At 37.2% G+C, this 22,816-nt stretch overlaps 1 protein-coding gene across 3 annotated transcripts in view; it reads left to right on the top strand.

Moving 5' to 3' along the window:
- LOC124237353 (translation initiation factor IF-2-like) overlaps window positions 1–22,816 on the top strand; it is a 46,331-nt gene that overhangs the window by 21,096 nt on the left and 2,419 nt on the right. The window contains exons 3-6 of one of the 3 annotated variants that reach the window (XM_046656903.1): window positions 9,677–9,785; window positions 9,871–9,956; window positions 17,974–18,321; window positions 18,979–19,190. In XM_046656903.1, the coding sequence (XP_046512859.1) occupies window positions 9,677–9,785; window positions 9,871–9,956; window positions 17,974–18,033 (255 nt within the window). In that variant the 3' untranslated portion in view covers window positions 18,034–18,321; window positions 18,979–19,190. Of the gene's footprint in view, window positions 1–9,676; window positions 9,786–9,870; window positions 9,957–16,707; window positions 16,859–17,973; window positions 18,322–18,978; window positions 19,191–22,816 lie in introns of those variants that run through there. The other 2 variants (XM_046656904.1, XM_046656902.1) reach the window with 2 other exon arrangements.

Genomic DNA, 22,816 nt, shown 5'->3' on the forward strand with positions numbered 1-22,816 from the left:
CCAGGATCCATAATGTGACTCTTTTTAAAAAATGAAGCAAATTATCTTTCTGGAGAGTAAAATGATACAAAAGGAAAAAAATGGCTTATATAATTCAGATTTGATCAAAACTTACCTGGTTTATAGGACAAAATATGCAAATTATACTCAGTTTGAAAGTAAGCTCAGCTAGGAATATGCAAAGAACTCCCAAACACTAATTCCACCGAGACAGAGAGAAATACCAAAAAGTCCCAGAGTGTCATAAAGTTTCACAGAAATTCTCACACAGGTAATAAAATATGGAAGTCTATTTTGCACTTGAATTATTTAAATTATAGTACATGTTTTAGAACATGAGAGCCCAAAGAGCCTCATGTGCCTTTCACTTCAGAATATTCTCCTTCCCTAAATCAAATGCAGTTGAAGGTCCAGGGCCCATGTTGGGCTTGCCCAAGTCAGAATCTCAGAGGGTCTCTGATGTGAATCCTACATTCTGAGTTGCACAAGAGAATCATGAAAACATCCTTCCTTGGCAAAAGCTGAGGTGTGCAAGGCCAGAGTAGGGGCTCTCTGCATTCTGGAGAGCAGAAGATCTGAGCACTTTTTTAGATCTGGGAAGGTGTAAAGGTCCTGTTTCTTTATTCTTATCTTCTGGGCCCTCATAGGAGCATCAAGTTCAGCCTCAACAAATGAAAGGATTCCAACTACTCAGTGATCAAAACACTCAATTGCTGGTCTTGTTCCTGTGACAGTAACTTGATTGTACCTGGGAGATAAGCAGAAGTAACAGCAGCAGCAGCGAGTATTTTTCAGAACAAGGAATGGTTGTAAGGATTGGTGTCCCTGAATAGGTCCTTAACAGATAAAGTATTTATTTAATTAACTTGATCCAAGTGGCCAGCTAAATCAGATGATTTGGTAAAATACCTAAAGCCAGTAAAACACAAGGTCTTGAATTATGTAGCTTGGAAGTTGACATCCAAAAGCGCAGATAATTTGCAAATCTTCACTTCATTTGATGCCTCATAGCCGTATCTTGAGGTTTACGGGCAAAAGGAGCAGTAGTTGGTTCGTTATATAACTCAAGGCTTAAGGAAGAGGCCAGACTGGCAAAATTGGAATTAACTCTGTGGGCACAACCTCTGAAAGAAGGGCGCTTAAATCTGATCCGCTAATCTGCCAAAACTGCTGGACTCTGAACTAACCTTCAGGTGCTTACCAGGTTTAACTATTTTAAGATCCAACAATTTCTATTTAGACTAAATAAGATCAGGCGGATTCTCTGACATAACTGCTGGAGACATCTGAATAGAATTTATCCTGGTGAGTTTTTAAAACTTTGAATAGGAAACAGGAACAGCAAGAGTTACTAGCTGTGTTACTAAATTCAACTGTAATCCCGGAAATCTTATCTTTACTTTTAACTTTTATTTGCTGACTATTAACCAGAGCTTTAAATCTTTTCCTAAAATCAACTCTCCTGCTAAGACATGGATGCTGAGGGTGTCGGGTAAGTTAGGAGCGGTCAGGATTTGGGGTTGGCCATGTGGGAATGAGGCTGGCTGATATGGTAAATCAGAAAGGCAAGAGATCATGTTCAGAGGGTCAGCCAGGAAGCGGAAGGACAATATGAAAAATTCAGAGTCTAGAATTGCAGCTTGTAGGGATAAGAATGCCAGGCTGAGAGATTGGGATGAAAAGGGTCAGAGACCCAGCAGGGATGGAAAATAAGACAGTCAGGTACTTAACCTTATGAGCACGTGCAGCAGGAGGCTAGAATCTGAAGCACAGAGTCTAAATAGTTGTAGATCATTATTAGTAGTGGATATTCTTAGCTATTGTTATTGGTATTATATTTAATCTACTAAGGCAGAGATTCTTACAGAGCTCTTGTAAGGCCTGAAATGTTGTTAAAATACTGGGCTTGAATGAAGGGGCAGCTAGAGGCAAGTGAGACCTGCATGGAGTAGGAGAATGAGGGATAGGGAGCCGGGCAGATTTCCTACCTACAGGATTCCAGAAGGAAGTGGGCTTAGGTTTGCACCCAGCTCCATCGTGTATGCCTGTATGATTAAGCTAAAGCCATTTAATCTCTCATAATGTTTAATATATATAGTTGCTATGGTAATAAACAAAATAACATATATACCATGTCTGATTTAGAGTAGCCACTCAGTAAATGTTAACTTCCATCCTTCCTCATCTAGCACTTAAGCGTACCTTACTTATGGCGTACTTACTGACAGCACTAAGTGTATTCTTGTACCTCCCACTGGACTCTTTTTCCCTTGATGATAGGAAATGTGTGTTGTCTTTGTATCACCAGTATATGCCTTGCACATAGTAGGTGATTTAAAATGTATTCCACAAACATGGCATATCTGGAAAATATTCTCCTCTTAAAAAGACACGAGGTAGACATGAAAACATCTAAAATTTAAGACATTCAAAAATTTATCAAGGAGTTAAAAAAACCCATATATACATTACTTATATTTTCTATAATAGATGTCAATGAGATTTATTTTTAAAAAAAGACTGATGGAGCTCTCTATGGTAGGAATCAGAAACGTGGTGTAAAGTCAGTTAAAATGGACTGAAATGGACTTACTGTCAACTATAGTAGTTGAAAATACTAGACACTTGTTTTCCCAGCCTCTTTTGCCACTGATGTGGAATATCCCCAGTCACTGACTTTGTTAAGAATTCACTCTGAGGCAGTAGGAACTTCAGGAAGCTAGCATTGCTGGGACTAGCAGTGGTCCTGGGTCAAGGTCCAACACCAGTGCTGGGCACATTGGGGGCACAGTGGTGTCTTCCACAGACGGATCTGTTGTGCAGATTGATTTTGGACATTCTCTCTCAATCTTTCATCAACCTTCCCTGGAGATTCTGGGAGCAATCAATAATATCCTTCCAAAATATTCAATTCTACTTGCAACAGAACAAGAATAGACTTTAAATATCTTCTCACCCACGGTGCTCAGAATATATTGTTTCTTTTCTTTACATTTTACCATGATGATGATGACAGAGTAAAGGAAAAGATGCTGGCATGAGGGACATCTTGCTGTGGGGAGGAAAGTTTTATGTTAGCACTTAAAATCAATTAAAACTTATTTCTAATAATATTAACAGAGACAACAAACAGCAATAGCAAAGAGAGAGACTGTGTATAATAGATAAAAAAAATTGAAGAGGTAATTGCAATTTGCTGTCAAAAATGTTGAGTTTGGTACTCTAGGAGTTAAGTACTGCTGGTTAGGATGAGGGTGGATTCAGAGAGGGAGAAGAGTCGGATGTAGCTGATCACACTAGCACTGCTCTGTCTTCAGTAAGGTTTCTGGCTACTCCCAGAAAATACCCACATCCATTTATTCCAGCAATGCTGCCCTTCTGTGTCATCAAATCTTCACTCTCTACTGGATCATCCAAATCAGTATACACATACACGGTAGTATTTCTTACCTTAAACAGACAAACAAACTGCCTGTTTTTACATCTTCTTCTGTCCATATTATACCCCGTTTGTAGAAAAACTCAAGGAAGAATTGCCTGTACTCATCTCTAGCTGCTATCTTTCCATTCTCTCTTGAACCCACTTCACAAGTCTTTCTTCCCCATTCAAGTGAAACTACTTTTGTGAAGGCCACTTGTGACCTTCTTGTGGCTCAATCTAACAGTCAGTTTTTAGTCCTAAAATTACTTGATCTCTCATCAGAATTTGGCCCAGTTAATTGGTCTTTTTCTGAAGCACTTTCGTCACCTGGACTTTAGGACAACACTCCCTCTCCCACCTCGCTCGTCATTCTTTTCCTTTCTCATGTAGGTTCGTCTTCGTTTCTCAGTCCCTAAATTTTGCAATCTCTTAAAGCTCAGTCCTTGGAAACACCACTGTTCTTTCATTTTACTCACTCCTTAAGTGATCTTAATCCAATTTTATGTCTTTAAATGATATCTATACAGGATAGACTCCAAAATTCGTAACTCCAGCCTAGACTTTTCTCCTGAACTTCACTTTTACATATTCAATTACCCACTTAACATCTCCACTTGGATTAGAATAGACATCTTAAACTTTACTTTTCTCAAACCAGATTCCTGATTCCCCTACCCTAAACACTCAAATCAGCTCTTTCGGTAGTCTTCTCCCTAAGTCTCCATGAGTCTATAATGACTCTACAAGTCATTATATAGTTAATGAAAACTCCATCTTTGCAATTTCTCAAGGCAAAATTCCAAAGTCTTCCTTGCTTCTTTTCCATATCCCACATCCACTTCATGAGCAAATTTTGTTGGTTATACCTCAATCTGTCGAATTCTCAGTATCTCCATTGCTACCATTCTGGTTCAAGACACCAACTCTTGCCTCAATTACTGTAAGAATCTCTAACCGGTCTCCCTGCTTCTACTCTAGACACCTAGAGTTTATTTCCATCCAGCAGTTGGTGTGAATTTTAAAGAACATGTCAGTTTATGTCATTCCTTTCTGCACCTGGTAAAATCTGAAGCCTGTTCTCTGACCCTCAAAGCCCTACTCCGTCTGCTCCTGCCACTCCCCTGACTCCAGCTACTCTCACTCTATACCTTGTTCGCCATGCTCCTGCCACACTGGCCTCTTGTTTCTTCCTGCCTCTGCACTTGTCATTCCCTCTACACAAGACATAGGGAGCCAAAGCATGGTTTTCCTCCCTCATTTCCTTCTTGTCTCTGTTTCAGTATCATTATTGTGAGGCATTAAATCCTTCCCAGACCCGACCTGTTCAGGAAGCTCTCTAGGGTACTGGACTGTAGTCCTCCCTGGCTTACAGGCTTAGAGCCTAGGCCTCAGAAGCTGATCTACTACCTGCCTTGCAACTTATCTTTCCTGACTCCAGGTAATCTCTACATCTAGTTGCCAGCCCAAGCCGTGGCCCAGCCTATCTTTGACCACAATTAAAACCAGCTGCCCACTGGAGTAGTTCCTCAAATTGGCAGCTCAGTTCTCTGGCCTGTTTCCCCATTTTGCTGTGATTATTACTATCCCTTTGAACTCTGCTGATGAAAGAGGGACACCTGTAGAGGTTGCAGGCCAGGCAGCGGTGATAGGATAGACAGAGAACCAGATGTGCCAACTGACAAGGTTTGGCTCCTAGGCATCGGATAGATTCTAATCCTCCCCTAGAATTTCTTTTGCAAATCAAGTGAATTGTACTATCCAAGAAATAACCTCTTTACTTTGACATAATTCAAATAACATAACTATATTTCTTATAAATATGAAGGAGAATTTATAGCATCAGGAATTGGGCAAAAGTAGAAAATTACTTTATTATTTAAGAAGAGAAAAGTTTAATCACTTTTCAATAGATACTAAATTAAAGCCTGATGATTCAGTTAGTATTCCCAGTTATATAAACTTAGAAGTGGCATTGACAGGTGCATTAAATTGGAAGGTCTATTGGTGTTCATAGCGATTTTAAGTTTAAAGATCATGAGCCAAATGGAAAGTCAGAATGATAAAGGTTTAAAAAAAATGTTGGTCAGGAAGACAAGTTTCAAGAAAATTAGATGAAATAAATTCAGATATTTTTATGCCCCAAATACCTTCACCATTATTGTTTGAATAACCATTTAAATGGTCTTTTCTGTGGCCGTTATTTTTCCTCTCCCCTCCCTTCTGAAACATGCCACTGCCTTGCTTAAAAGCATCTACTGCCCTCCAGCTCCCAGAATCAAGCCCAAATCCATTGTATGGCATGTAGACTCCTACTTTTTTTTTTTTGAAGATTTTATTTTTTTCCTTTTTCTCCCCAAAGCCACCCGGTACATAGTTGTATATTCTTCGTTGTGGGTCCTTCTAGTTGTGGCATATGGGACGCTGCCTCAGCATGGTTTGATGAGCAGTGCCATGTCCGTGCCCAGGATTCGAACCAACGAAACACTGGGCCTCCTGCAGCAGAGCGCGTGAACTTAACCACTTGTCCACGGGGCCAGCCCCTAGATCCTACTTTTTAAAATTCATCCCTGACCACCTGTCCACTTCTGTACTTTCAGCTGTAAATTGGGGTTCCCTAGCTGTCCAAACAGCTTTGTTCTTCCAGGCCTTTACTTGGGTTATTTTCCCATCTGGCAACGTCTTCATCCTCCTTTCCTGGCTGGGAGAATCCTGCATATTTTTAAAATCCAGATCAAAATTCACTCCCTATGAAAGGTAGTTACTCTCACTCAAGCAAGATTTTAAAAAGCTTTTCTCATTGACCACGGTGAATGACAGTAAAGGTATTAAAACATATACATAAGGCCAGTATTTGCAACAGAAAGGACACATGGCATGCTTACATAGAGATTCTCAATTCAAAAGCTTAAGTCATTTTATAAATGTAAAGAATGAATTGTCTTTACCTCCAGAGTAGAAAAAGAAAATGAAGTTAAATGTGATGATATGATCAAACATAACTCACATAAACGCCATTGGGTGTTTATCACACCAGTAGCCCCTAGGAATACATTGTGCTTATCCAAACATTTGCAAGGGCTCGAAACAAACTAAGAACATTGAAGCAATTCTTTGTTTTTGGAAGTGTTCAAAAATATTTGCAAGATGCATTGGACAAAGAGTTTTGTTGTGTGTTTAACAGATCTCGGACACACCCAACATTTTTTCAGGAGTGTCATATAGGTCAAGGACACATTGGTAGAACTGGACAGTTATGCTACACTCTTCTTTGAAAACTGGCAGTTAATGTGAACTGAGGTTGCTGCTCACGTGGCCAAAGATGAAGAATCCTGAGAATTTCTTGGGCAGCTGGGTAATAAATCCAGCAACCAACCCAAGTTCTTCTTTGTCTGGATGACTCTTATCTTATAGCCAGAGTTACAAAAAGCCAAACACGTAAATAATAGGCCTGCTTCCTGTGTGCACTGGTAGGTTTTGGTTGGCTGGCCGACAGACCTCTCTGGCAAAAGCCAGACCTCTTATGTTCTAGGAAAGGGAAATGTTGTTGATGGCTGGCCCACAGGCCCTGATTCAGAAAAGGTCTGAGTCATGATGGATACATTTTAAAAAAATTTATACCGGCATTGGAGCCATCTAATTCAAAACTGTAAAAAAAGGAAGCAGAAAAACAAAAAGATAGCTTTAAGGGCATTTGTTACCTTGGACATACGAGGCATTATATATCTGTTGCTTTTCTTGTTCAAAGAAAAAGCCCATTAGACAAAACCATGACAATAGAAAGGAAATCTGACCTGATTTGATGAGCTTATTGGTAGTTTTCATTTTAGATGATATTTTTTACAATGGACTTATAAAAAACATCAGAAGATATACAGAGCTTTAGGTAGGATTATTTCTGTTAAATTTAATGGCTATGTTTTATGATTCAGAATATAAGCATCTTAATCATTGTAATAAATATTTGTAATAATCATTGTAATAATTATTGCAATAAGTATTTGTAATAACATACAGTTTAGCTCATTTTTTTACTTTCCCTTCCCAGTTTTATTCATCAGTCTTAAATTATATTCTTAGGTACTGTATGTCTGTAAATATTCAAAGCTATCTTATATGCATTACATATTTTAAATACTATTGTTTAGCAATGTTATTCTAGAATTTTAATTAAAAATATAAAATATCTTCAAAAAGTCTAGAAAAGTGGGTATTTATAAGTTAAAAAACCATATTGCTTAGGAAAGAAAAAAACTAAATAAATAAAGGCATGATGGGGTCCAACTGCTTTTGGGTAGACATGACAGCAAGAAACATCAATCAGTACATCAAAATAAATGGAATTAAATTTAAATCTAATAGTCAATGGTTTAATGGAAAAAATAACTATGGCACTAGAATATATAAAAAGAGCCATAGCATGAAGGAGCTATTAGTTTCTATTTTTATGATGACTGTTAATCAGGTTTTATACTAGAGTCATGATAGATTTGGGTTCTGAAATTTCTTTGTAATATGAAGAATTTGCAATGAGATTCAAAGAACAATCCATTTACAGCTTAATTTTGAGGAAAAATTTCTTGGGTTAAATACCACAACCAAATGGGTCCAGAAGTGAGACGGGGCTGGTTGCCTAGATCTGATACAGCAGCTCCCTCCTTTATAGCTAATAAGATTCCTTCTATTGCAGGCATTTCTGGTTCCTCTAGTATTTAAAAGTGTAGATGTTAGGAGGGTCACTTCAAACTTCTAGAGATCAGAGATTATATTACTTACTCAGTTACTTGAAATATTTTTTTATTGAATTCTAAGTGCTTTGCAAAATCAATAAAACTTGCTCATTAACTAACCAACTAGCAATACTGAATGCCTCTTGAGGGCCCTATACTCTGCAGTGGAGCATACTCTGTATTAGTTATCTATTGCTGAGTAACAAATAATCCCCAAATTTCATAGCTTAAAATAACAAAGATTTGGTATGTTCTAGTTTCTGTGGGTCAGGCATCTGTGGGTGGCTCGGCTGTGTGCTTTTACCACAAAGTCTCTAATGAGACTGTAATCAGAATGGAAGCCAGGGCTGTGATCTCTTCTGAAGGCCTTACTGGGGGACGATGCAATTTCAAGTTCACTTGTGTGATTGTTGGCAGGATTCAGTCCTTTGTAGACTTTTGGACTGAAGTCTCAGTTCCTTAATGGCTTTTGGCTGATGACCTCCCTCAGTTCATTGGCATATGAGCCTCTCCATAGGGCAGCTCACAACCTAGCAGTTGCTTCTGTCAGGATAAATGAATAGGTGAGCATGAGAGGGCATCAAGACAGAAGCCACGGTTTCTTTGTAACCTAACCTTGAAAGTATCATATCATTATTTTTGCCATATTCTATTTATTAGAAATGAGTCACTAGGTTTAGCCCACACTCAAGAGGAGCGTATATTACACAAGGGCATGAATACCAGGAGGTGAGGATTGTTGGGGACCATCTTAGAGGTTACTTACCACATGGCCATTCATAAATGAGGAAACACTCAGAGTTTTAGTAACATTTTAAAGCAAAACAGACAGTAAATTTAGGAATTAGAATCGAAATTGAGGTCTGACTAATTTCAAAGCCCAGAGCATTTCCATTGTAACACATTACACCCCTGTGGTAATGAAAGAGTGAGTTCAAGTGACCTCATAAAGCACAAGGACAAGTCAAAGCATCAGTGTTAAAAAGAACTTTTTAAAGGAGCTGGGCTGTAACTTAAGAAGTCAGCCCAGAGAAAAATGTATTATTTTTCTTTGTAAAATATAAAAAAATCAAATGTATCAGGATGACATAATATATAAACATTTCAAATGAATCCTATAGATAAATATTAGAATTTAGTAAATGAATCTTAAAAGTTTGTCCAAAAATTTAAAAAATCAATTGAATTCTAATTCCCAGAAAAAAAAAGTTAAGAAAAGAAAATTAAAGTACAACAGTATTTAGAGAGACATAAAAATCAAACACCTAGGAATACATATAACGAAATACGCAAACCTATACTAAGGAAACTAACAAAACCTTGTTGAGAGAAATTCAACAGGACCAAAGTAAATGGAGGGGTATACCATGCTCATGGTTTGGAAGACTCTATATTGTAAAGAAGCTAATTGTTTCCAGATTGATTTATAGGTTAAATGCATTCCAAATCATAATTCCAGTGCTTTGTGAGTGTGTGTGTGTGTGTGTGCGTGTGAGTGCAAATTGAACAACTGAAATAAAATTTTTAGGTAAATATGAAGGACCAAGAATGGCCACGGCAACCTGGAAGGAGGAGAATAAGTTGGAGGATTTACCCTCAATATGGAATTCATAAACCACATGTTGCATTGGTCCAAGGTTAGACATATAATCAAAGGTACAAGCCCCCAGATAGACCCACACATATATAGTCACTTAGTTTTTAATAATGTTGGCATTTCAGAGCAATGGATAAAGAAGCGTCTTCAGCCGATGGGACTCGGTCCTTTGGATGTCCACATGAAACAAAGTGAATCACACCATACACAGGTATCAATTTTTAAGTCTAAACATGAATGATAAAACATTAATCGTTTAGAGGAAAGCATAGGAAAACGTCTTCATGAATTTGGAATAAGCAAAGATTTCTTTAAAGGGGTACCAAAAGCACTAATCGTAAAGGATATATTATTGAATTGGACTACATTAGAATTAGAAATAGTTTTTAATCAAAAGACACCACCAGGAAATGAAAAGACAAACCACTAAGTGGGAAAGATATTTATAACATTTATAAGTGACAAAAGACTTGTATCCAGGACATATAATGAATTCCTTACCAATAAAGGTGAGTGCAAAAGACAGCCCAATTTAAAAAATGGGCAAGAGAATTAAGCAGGCACTGCAGAATGTGATACCCTCATAGCAAATAAACAGGTGAAAAAAAGAATTAACTTCATTGGTAATCAGAAAAAGCAAATTAAAACAAGGAGATATAACCACACACCTGTAGGATGATTAAAATTAAACAAAATTAAACTGTCAGTCACAAGCATTGGCAAGGATGTGAAGTTGGTGGGATCGTACTGCAGTGCAATCACTTTTGGAAAGCCTTTGGCATTGTCTACTGATGGTGAACATATACCACCCTATCACCTACAAATCCTCGGTTTACACCAAACCGAACTGGAGCAGAATAAATGCCCACGAATGCCCTTATCAGTATAATTTTAATAGCCCCAAACTGAAACAATCCAAATATCCATAAGCAGTAGAATGAATAATAAACACGAGACAGCAATGAAAAAGACTAAACTACTGCTATTTAAAACAACGTAGATGATTCTAAAAACATCCCATCGAAGCCAGATATAAAAGAATAAAATATAAAAGTACTATGTGATTGCATCCATGTAAAGTTCAGTAAGAGGTGCTGGTATTGGGAGAAAAGATGACTTAGTTAATAGATATCTAGTAAGATATTTAAGAGGTCCGGTTTCTAAGCAGACAGAAGAAAAATTAGTTCCACTAGGAAAAAGTATGTTATGGAAAACAAATCGAATTAATGAATTGAAGAAAATTAGTTTGATAAAAAAAATTTTTAAAAAATTCCTCGTCATTTAAGTAGTTATTCAGAGTTTTGCCTCTTCTAAACAATAGTATTTTAAACTTTGTTGTCCTCTCTCCTCTGTAGTGAGTGGTAAATTTTTTATCCACACAGACAAGTCTGATGAGTACACTTGGAGATTAAAAAAATATCTAAAGTGTTTGAAAGCTACAAATTAAATGAAGTGAATATTCTAAAATAAATTTTACACTAGCTTTTAATGACAATTATATAGTCCTAAGGTTTGAGAGCAAACCTCTTAGTAAATTCCACCAATGCAAGACATGGACAGGACATAGAAATGGTTACAATGACTAGTACCCAACATCATCTTTTGTGCATCTATAATGGGTGATCTATGGGGTGGCTGTTTATTATGGAAAATTTAATTAATTTATAGACAGAAAACTAGGTGCTGGAAATGTTCTATCATATTTTAAATATTTCTGAAAATAAACTTCTTTAATTAGAATGTAAAATAATTGCAATTTAGTAACCTGATTTTATAACACCTTTATAACTCTTCCTACATGAAAATTTATCCTCTGGCTTAACGAAAGGAAAAAAGTATTTAATCGCTAGCAATTTAAAACTCCTATTTGCATATGGCATTTTATCTGAGCAAGGATGACATGATTGTGCACATAATTATTGTTTAGGATCCTGCAGAGCATCCTAAAACTAAGGGCATACGTAATTCCTAATGTAGAGTCAAAGACGGTGGCAGGGAAAACATTCTCTGTTGTAGTCATCTTGAGTCTAGCTAAACAGAGTAAAGGAGCCTCTTATCTCTTCTGCATCTTATTTCCAAATATGAGTAGTTCCTTTTCATGAAAACACTGACATAATTAAGAAGAGTACGTAACTTTGATGTGTTTTATTTGTTTTATGAATATACGCAATGCAGCAGAATAAGCTGTCTGTCAGATATAGACCAGATCCACATTATCCTTCAAGTCTATGTCCATATAACTGACTAACGTTGTGTTTATTAGGTGAATGTCAGGCGTGGACTGAGGTAGAGTCTGACACCTGGCCTCTGATCTTGACCATCACCTGGCTATGTTGACCTGTGCAAATCAATTAACATCCCTGAACCCTATTTTTCTCATATATGAAATGAAGGTGTCGGGCTCATTTAAACAACGAAAAGTTTTCCTCTTACTTTATAAAATTATCTGGCAGCCATGTGATGAGCAATCTTTACAACTAAAAGGGCAAAAACTAGATGGAGGCCCACAGCTTGCTAGAGCCCTGTAGGAAAATGGAGAGAGCGTTAAAGTATTGGACCCGAACCAGGAAAAAGAGCGAATCCCAGCTCTGTTGTTACTACCTTGGGAGTGTCGAGAAAGTCACTACTCTTTTTTAAAGTTTAATTTTGTTCTCTTTAAAATTTCTACTTCTAGGAGCACTCACTGTACGTATCATAGCGAAGGCTCTCCAAATTGTAAGCTGAACCTTAGTACAACATACTTAAAAGTGAGAAAATTTGCTTATTCTTTTGTTATTTTTTCCCCAAAGGATTTTTAGGAATTTGTGTCTTTCTTACTAGCTTTTCCCCTCTTTACCAGCTTACTTTACAGTCATGGATAAGAACCAGAGACTGCGCTCCTTTGATCTGAATCTCTAAATCTTCACATGTCCGTATTTGGTGACTATGTCTGGTCCCTAACTTCTTTTCCCCGTGTAACACCATATTCAGTGATGTGCAACATTTTAGCTTCTCCATTTTTCTCCTGTAGCAGCCTCAGGACTGCTATGACATGTGGTTTGTATAATGTGACCTGTGAAATATTCAGTGCACATTTAAAAAATTAAAAGAAAACTTCTAATGGAAAGCATATTGGATGAATTAACCAGCAGAAATCTGCAGCGAGTGTGCTGGAACACAGGATTGTAGCAAGGGGAGTTGTTGGAATTGCTGCTTTGGTTTGGGAGATTGATTGCCCTGCCTCTGGACAACCACAGTCTCTGTCTCTTATTTAAATTCTTGTGAGGTAATGTTATCGGTGTCACTCAGCCAATAGACTGGATGCCCTCCAGTCGGAGTCCAACACTGGAAAAACACTGTGGTCTGGGTGGTGGAGTTAAATAACAGAAATATGGCCGTCTGGGATGCCCCAAAACAATGGGTGTAATGTCGTTCAGCAGAAGCCAGGAATGGGAGCATATTCTCTGAGGAAAGAGTTCAGCAAGGGTAGCATGTCTTTTTTAAAAAATTATTTTATTAAGGTCATATTAGCTTATAATATTGTATACCTTTCAGGTGTACATTATTATATGTCAGTTTCTGTAGAGACTGCATCGTGTTCACCACCCATTGTCTAGTTTTTATCCATCACCATACATATGTGCCCCTTTACCCCTTTTGCTCTCTTCCGACGCATTCCCTTCTGGTAAGCACTAATCTGTTCTCCTTATCTATGAGTTTGTTTATTTATCTTCCACAAGTACATGAAATCATGTGGTATTTGTCTTTCTCTGTCTGACTTATTTCGCTAACATCATATCCTCAAGGTCCATCCATGTTGTTGTTGCAAATGACATAATTTTGTCTTTTTTTTGAGGTTCAGTAGTATTCCATTATATATATATATATATATACACCACATCTTCTTTATCCATTCATCCGTTAATGGGCATTTGGGTTGCTTCTATGTCTTGGCTATTGCGAATAATGCTGCAATGAATATAGGGGTGCATGTATCTTTTTGAATTGTTGATTTCATGTCCTCTGGATAAATAAGGGGTAGCGTATCTTAATGTGCCCACTGTCATGCAGTAGAATCTGAAGACAAAAGGCACGTATGCTTTGCCCAAAGCTGAAAAAATAAGAATGCTAGGAATTGGTAACTGTACAATATCTGTGATCTCCAGATTGCAAATTTCAACTCTAAGACTGCATGTTTTTAGAGTTTAGACAGCAAATTATTACCTATTCTAACCATTCTGTGTTATGACACTATGTGCCTTTATTGATTATATTTTTCCCATTTAGTTCAGTTCTTCATGTAAGATATTGAACATATATGCATATATTTCTAACTTCAAATTTATCTGTCTTTAAAATCTTCTGTTTTTTTTCTGAAGGACTTGTAATTTTGAAAAATCATAAAGTACTTAGAATTTAAAAAGACACAGCTAAAACTCAAGTGAATTAAATATATCTTAATCATTCCTTAAACCAAAGTTCAATTTAAGGTAATATTCTAAGTGGAATATATTACTTATTTTGATAATTTTACCGGTTTCTGTAGATATGCTCTTCCAGCATCTCTTTGAATTCAAAATCCAAGGCAATGAAATGAAGGAGACTTCTTTTCCTAGGATAGCTGCCTTATTATACACTGTGCATGGTATCACCAAAATGTTGCCTTCCTTTAGATGAGTTTAGAACTGACCTAAATAACTCAAATCAAAAAGTTGAATAAATTCTTTTCTGAAAGCTTCCAGCTGCCAACTATGGCAGTCTTTCCCCCCTACTGTTGCTTTTAAAAAGGGAAGTATAAAAAAGTCTTAGAGGGAAGGAAGAAAGGTTGTGAGAAGACAGGGAGGCCGCTGCTCTTGTGAGCTTGGGTGGCACTACCCTTCCCCACCCTGGGTCGTGCTCTGAAGCAGGACCAATGGTGAAATGTCACATCACCGGGGAACTGGACTGTGCATGTCACTGCTTGAGAGCCTTGGCCAGTCCCCAAGTTGGCATTATTATCTTAGAGAGGCATTCCTGGGCATGGAGGTGCCTCATCTGCTGCCCCAGGTTTGCAGCTGCAGTCCCCCCGCCTCCCCCACTGTTGTCCTTGAAAAGAAACGGTTGTTCTGAAAACCACCAATAAGCATGATGTTCCAGGAAATATTTTATTTTCACTCATGTCCTTTAAAAAAAGTCTTAAGGTGGATGACTTTAGAAAAAAGAGTTCTAATTTCATTAGAATAAATTATTTTAGGAACCAGACCTCATAGTGTCTGAATTCCTGCTATTAGTTATTATTATTATGGATACCAAGCTTTAAAATAAATTCTAATTTATTCCTTTTGTTGTTGTTGAATTTTGACAGAATTCTTTATGCCTGACTTTTTTAGGACAAAAAAAGAAAAAAAAAACCCTTGTCTGCCCTTAGAGTAATATATAACAAAAGGCTTTTCATGATTTTGAGAAATGGTGAGCATAAAATTCAAATTACAGCAGTTCTCATTATAATAGCACTGAATAATCACCTCATTAGTAGCGATTATCTGGATATTAATAGAAGTTCCTGACCCACAGATTCTTTTTGCAAATGTTTAGTATGATTTGCAACAATGTGCTACAAAATGTAGCTATGTATTTTTTTCACTTTGCCTTAGCGTTGAAGGAATGAATCCCATGATGATTTATAAGATACCCAATGATGTGAACTTTATTGACTGCCAGCAATCTTGTCTGGGACCTTCATTTCTCTTTTTACTTTTGAAACCATTCTGATGTGTTGTGAATAGGAATGTGTGTGTGTGTGTGTGTGTGTGTGTTTCTTCATCACTTATTTTCTTGTGTTGTATTTTTACCTGCTGAATCAAATTGCATACTGAAATGAGTAACAGCCGTAGCAGAATTGCTGTATTTTGGTGGTGAGTGATTTTGTATGTTATACATAGTTGGTGGTAACTATTTGATTGTATTATTGAAGTTTTCCCATATCAAATACTGAGAGGCAGAATTTCTTTTCCTCCTATTTTCTACTGCTTGTTTTTAAAAAACCCTCACTTTAGTAATCCAAATTTCTCTTTGTTCACTGCTTTGGTAGGAATAATTTGGTAAAAAACGTGAGCCAACATTTTGTCTACTAAAAACATTTTTCCCTTTTTATAGGCAATGATTTTTCTTAATTTAAATAATCAAGCCATTCAAGTGGATGCTTTTTTACATTGAGAGATAAAAATTAAAATACACCATTTGCTAGCTGAAAAAGATATTTTTAAATTCTTTATCCTCTACTCATAAAAGATAATTCTTTCTCCTTGACCAATATTTTAATACACTTCTTTATGATGTTACTACACATGACCTGAATTAAGTAAGAAATTCACAAAAAGAAAACAGCTAAGAAGTAAAAATATCTAGTTGTCCCATTTCTAATATATTTTAACACGTTATTTGCTAGAAGCAAAAGCCAAGAATCAAATCTTTCGTCTTTGAAAGTTGCTTAAAATGAAATGTTTTTATGAGTCAAATTAGTACTTCAAAAGGGACTGTGGAATGATTACATCATCCGTGAACCCTGGCGTCATCCCCACATTGGTCGAAATGAGTACCTATTGTGTGGAAAGTGTTCTGGGACAAACGTGTTGGAAAGATGCATTTCAGGGAGATAGCTGGCAGAGCGCTTAGTATTATATAATCAAGGCTTCTCTTTAAATGCATTTTTATTCTGCCAATTCTATCATATAAAATTTTAAATGTCTCTTTGCAGAACCAATTCATTATATTTCCCCTTATCCTTTCTTTGGGTATAAGATGACAAGAACATCAAAAGGCTCCAAAACGCCTGTTAAGGACCATGTCAAACACAGCCCTTGAGGTGGTTTTACTGAAGTTTAGATAATGTTCTGCCAACCTCAGAAATCACTCTGATTTAGGAGATCATAGCACGGCAGAGTAGTCTTTATTTATGATGACAAAATTCTCTGAGCTCTCTTTTCACACTTTCTGGTTTCTAGTTTCTCGTGATATTTTTGGAGAAAACCTAGGAAGAATAAAGTTCAACATAGGAAATCTGAAAGATGAGTCTTCATGGGAGCCTTTTAGAAAGGAACCAAGTCACTTCTGGAGGAAGACCTCGTCTGGACGGTTTGCAGATCAAGCCAGCCGGTCATAGGCTCTTTGTTTTCTTTTGTCCCAACAATGCAGGAAATATGAACCAATGCTGGCACTAATTCAGGAACAATTAGCAAAACATCAAACTGTTTAAGCATTCTATTGAAATAGGAAAGAGATTACACTGAAAGGAAGAGGTTACTGTGCCAGAGGAGAGTCCGCAAGGATATATCTTTGTGTATGCTTTGATATTTAACAAACTGCTTAGAAAGTGGCTTGAGCACTTTAGGGACTGTCTGTTAAATACATTTATAAATTAGATTGAATCATAGTTCTATTGATGCAGACAATTTGTCAGCATTTAAGAATTAAGACTTTTGGCACGGTTGTAATAAAAACACAGTTGCACCCTCTGAAGTGGAAAGTTACAACATCCAATCATTGATTTTCTGCCTCTTGTTGAAAAGAGACTGAAGTCTGAGGAAAGCTACAATCGAAACATCAGCTCTCAGGAAATAAGTTTAGCTTCTCCAAGGCATGAGCATGTATCACTCCAGGTCTGGGTTTTCTTATTTATTCTAATGTTTAAATATTCCTTTGTTAACTAAAAAATGGATATGTACTCAAGTACTCAAGAAGGCATGGAAAAATTGAGTGGAAACCAGATAGAAAATTAATATTCTTACAAAGAAGCAAGAGATGAAGCACAGGCTGCTCCTCATGCATTGATTAGTTACAGGAGTTGTGGCAAGACGTGCTTTGAATTTTTGGTTTTCCTAATATTTCCTAGTCTTCTATCATTTTCTCTGTATTCTTCCGGAAACACTTAAACAAACAGAAACAATATCAATAGAAAAGCTATTCAATCCCAAATTCTGGTTAGTCTGACAATGTTCCTTAATTCGGTATTTTCATCCCTAAAGAATGCAATATTAAACAATTTTCCTTTGTACAGCAAGTTTAAATTAGGGATTGGGATTCATAGGTAGCAGTACTATCTTCATTATGATTATTGGAATGTTTCAGAAGGGTCTGATATCCATTAGATAACATAAGGATAATTTCAGAAAAAATTAGTCCTCTTGATCCACAGAAATCTACATGTAGCTTTTTATAATGCTTACTATGTTGCTGCAATTTAATATTTGTTATTTTTTTTTAAATTAAAGCATTTGAAAAGAGGAATGAAGCTTCAATATGACTTTCCATTTCGTTCACTTTATATATGAAGAAAAACGAGGGCCCTCTCGACATTTGTTCTTGTCAAGAAAAGGAAAATTGAGGCATCATTCAAAATACACATGATTCCAACACTTGAAGCACTTGCTGAAGAACAACAACCATCTAAACAACCAACCAACTAGCTAAAAACTCTTTGTAATGACAAGAGATTTTCACATATTGAGGTATATGGAGCAACTATTCGAATTCAAAACTGATTCGGCTTGAATTATGGCCTATCAAACATACATTGTACATCTGCCTAATCATCAAAGTAAAGAATGCACTCTCTTAAGGTAAGAATGCATACTTCCCCTCCTATGTCCTATTGGTAAGGCCTGGATCAGTCCCTTTCCTGACATCAGGGTCATGTTGGCCTGCTAATTTGTAACTGAATACCTCTTGGAAATTTTGATGAAAATGTATCCTGGGTGTGTTTAATGTATGTTCTTTGTTCTAAAAAGATATAAAACTGTACTGAAACCCATCCTTCTCCAGAACGCCTGCTAAGTCCTTCCCGAGTTATAGTCCTCACTCTGGCTCATAATAAACTCACCCCAATTTTGATTTATAGGTTGGTTATGGATTACTTGAGTCCACAGTGAAGACGTTATAATGATTGTTTACTGCATCTGAACTTTTACACAAATAACTTCAACTCTCACCCCAGTTTCTTTAGCTGTAAAAGAGAAATAAAAATTAGGATGGAATCTAGTTCATTGGATCATTGTAAGGATTAAATGAGATAAGGTGGTAAAGTACGTACATGGTAAGTGCATTAGCTGTGATGATGATGATGATGGTGATTATGGAAGAGAAGGTATCTGGACTCTATATGAAGGCCCTCACCGCCATTTTCCCTTAATTCATTACTTTATTATGCTAATTAATGATACATTATAAGATTCTCTAAGAAGAGGTACTTACTTTATTCCCTCTCCTATCTTCCACAGTGTGTAACCCAAGTTCTGCCTACAATGGATGCTTAAATTAGAAATAAAAACATGGCTTTGTGCTGGCTTGAGATTCTGACCACCTTTCCTTGGTTTGGCTTCATCATCCATCTACCCTACAGCCTTTCTGTGTTTCTACTTTGTTATTATCTTGGCCATTTTTTCATACCTATTTTAAATTAATTCTATGTCAAATTTTAAAGGAAAAAAGTTTGCTCATCATATTTCCTATGTATGAGTATGTGTGACCCATTTGGCTGCAAGAAACATGTATGTTCTTTCATCAGAGTCAAGTGAAAGGAGCCGCAGTTGTCCGCATGAGAATGCATGGCATATGCAGGCCTAGGCTTGTTAAATGTTTATTCTTTGAATGATTTTTGTCTATCTGCAAAGCTGATTAAATTTAAATATTGAAAGAATAAATATTCTAAATATTTCATTAGCTCCTCGCTGTGCAAATGATACAAATGAAAAAGCTATGTCCTACCTGAAGTATAGGTATGGTAGTAGTAATTAAAAAAAAGAATTCAATGAAAATGTCCTTTTTAAACAAGAATTGATGTACCTTACCCTATGTACAATTTGACAGTAGATTATGAAAAATAACATTTTTATTCTAAATCCCAATATCAAATGCCCAATTTCTCTTGCTCTTCCTCTCTTATTCTCTAACTGGCCAAGAACAAGAATATCATGGGCTAAGAAGGAACATATCAGGGAGGAACTAGCCTGTGTTTTCACCAAAGGATAGTCAATCAACCATCAATAGTTTATTAACAGCAACAATAAACACAGGATAATATTTACTGGGTGCCTTCTGTGAGGAGAGCACAGTAAAATGTTAGGAGATAGAAATTTAATTTTCCTAAAAATTCAATGATATCATCCCCATGTACACATAGAGAAACTAAGGTGTAGATAGAGTAAGTAACTTGTCGAAGTTCGCGCACACTGTAAATTGATTTGAACCTGGACTGTGTACAAGGAGCAGGCCGTCTAGCAGTTGAGAGAAAATATGCACATAAAAAGATGCCACAAAGAGCCCAGGAGGATTTTGCTTGGCCGTGTCTCCATTGTTGGAAATACCTCCATCCAGGCCACTAAGACTAGGAAACTATATCGGACAATTCTTTTCTTCTTTCTTCTTTCAAAATATGTGTAAAATAAGGCTACAGTAAAGAATTAAATGGGAAATATTATATATTTAGTAAATATCTGTGAATTTTATGTGGAAATGATGATGCCTTCTAGGCAAATCTCAATGTAGAGAGGCATTGTAACATAATGGTTAAGAGCATGATCATAGAAGTCAGTCTGTCACCTATTAGCTTGAGCAAGTTACTTAACCTCTATGGGCATCAGTTTTCTAATACGTAAAATGGGTGTAATAATAATGCTTACTGATAGAGTTGTTGCACAATTAAGTGAGGTAGTAATACTTGTAAAACCCTCAGTATAGTGCTTGGGACATAATAAATACAGTCCTGTGTCACTTAATGACAGGATTCGTTCTGAGAAATGCGTCATTAGGCTGTTTCCTCATTGTGCAAACATCATAGGTTGTACTCATACAAACCTAGATGGTATAGCCCACTACACACCTAGGCTGTATGGTACTAGTCTTATGGGACCACCGTCATATATGCGATCCATTGTTGACCGAAATGCCATTATGAGGTGCATGACTGTATTCAATAAAAATTAGTTGTTGCTGTTGTGTTAACGTTATTACATCTAAGTAAATTATAGGAAACACAGAGTCTTGTTTTTCTTAGTATTTCTTCTCAGATTGTCAGAAACCATAGAGGATGCTCTTCTTTTAGACTTCCAGAACCAATATTTGGGATACGGGCATCTTAGTGACATTGCTCTTTTGTTTTCCTGTGGCTCATTTCCTTTCCTGGTTAACATCACTTTTCCTTTCTTCCCTTTTGCCACTGACCTATAATCCTCTCCCTCTTCCTGGGGGAAAAACAACCTAACAGCATTGACAACAACAACAGCTTCTTTCTGCTGCCCTTTCTTGCCCAGAGTCGTGCAGCAGAAACCTGGCCACGCTGGCCCTCTCCCGCCCCCTCAGGTTCCCCATAGTTCACACAGTGGTAACGGAGAAGTGCCTATGGGATATCCAATAAAGTACTGAAGCAAGCCAGCGAAGGGAGAAGTTAGTTCCAACTGGGACTTGTAAGAAAGGCTTCACGGGGAGATAGATCTGAGCAAAAATGGAAGGAAAGCCTCGTAGGAAGTGGACATAGCAGAAGAAGATGAACTGCGATACACAGCGCTCTTGATAGTTCCTTTGGAAAGAATCTTTTCCAGTAGTTGTCAGGCAATCCCACAGATTTTGAATGCTATGACTCTTCTAAATATTTTTGGAAAAATAATCAAGTGTTATTCCATATAGAAATTGTACGACTTATGGTCCTATCGACTTGGAATAGGTTTAGGGCTAACTCGGCAAATGGTTAAACGTTAATAGATATTACTATTACTTTTAATTAAATAATTAATGTTACTATACTATTAATAGCTATGCTATAAATAATATCACTAGTCTATTTTCCAATCACAAAGTGATTTTATGTAACATCTTATTTGATCTTTAAATAATGCCGTGGAAAAGTTAGGTATCTGAGCATCATTCTGCCATTTTATAATGAGGAAACAGAAGGCTACTGATTAAAGAAAGGACAAAAAAAAAATGCTTGCCTATTAAATGGCAGATCTATGATATAAATTTAGGTAGCCTGAACATGTACGGAGCCCTGTGGTGATTCAGACACTGTCCTGGACACTGGAGCTGGAACAGCGACCAAGATAGATGCGGTCCCTATGATCCTTGAGCTTAGGAACTGCTTGAAAGACAGAATATACACAAAAAGCAAATGAATACATAGGATGCATATAGATTGTGGTGAGGGCTACCCATGAAGGAAATACACAGCATGGTGGGAGAGAGAGTAACTGGAGAAGGCTGTTTATGGCAGGATGATTAGGTGATTTGGTGACATTGACCATACAGTTAAAAGATGAGAATGTACTGCCGTGTAACAGGCTAGGGGAAGTGCATTTCAGGCCAAACTGAAACTAGAAAGCCTTGGATATAAAAGAGGCTTGTTATTAAGGAACAGACAGCAAGCCACTGTGGATGGTTTTGTGGGGAGAGACGGAGATCAGTGGTTGGCATTTGGAGAGGAAACAGGAGCCAGCCACATGATGGACTAGATACAGTGGGCACATTTTAGAGGGTCAGTCCAGCTCACAGATGCATTCTTAACTGCATTCCAGACTCAACGCACAAGGGTAGACTCTTGGCAGCCACTTTATACATGACTCCACTCCCCGGCCACAGCTGAGCAGACCCTTCATTCATGCGACAAACATTCACTGAACACCTGCTATATGCACTGTGTAATAATAGGTAATAAAAACACACGCAGTTGCTGCCTTTATAGAGTTCTGCAGTTCCATGTGAGTTTGCCCAGACCCAGGCAGGGCCAGTTAGAGCTTCTTACCTGGGAGTTTGGAACTGGGACTAGAGAGGGATCAGTTTCTATGTGATTGGAGCTATAACATGCAAGCGGGAGCTGCTGGAAATCAAGTCCTGCCATGTTAACTGGGGAGTCCAGGAGTCCAGTCTGCACAGAGAAGAATGAAGCACACACAGAGAGATAATACTTTCATGATTACTGAAAGCTTTACGTTTATGGATTTTGGTCCTTCCAGAGGCGAGGCTGCATTTTGCCCTCTTGTTCTTTAAGAAACCCTATAAAACTGTAATATATTTCTCATTTTTCGAATACATTCTGAGCTATTTTGTTGTTGTTCCTTGCAGTAA

Source organism: Equus quagga, chromosome 3 (genome assembly GCF_021613505.1).
Source record: "Equus quagga isolate Etosha38 chromosome 3, UCLA_HA_Equagga_1.0, whole genome shotgun sequence".
Taxonomy (NCBI): Eukaryota; Metazoa; Chordata; class Mammalia; order Perissodactyla; family Equidae; genus Equus; species Equus quagga.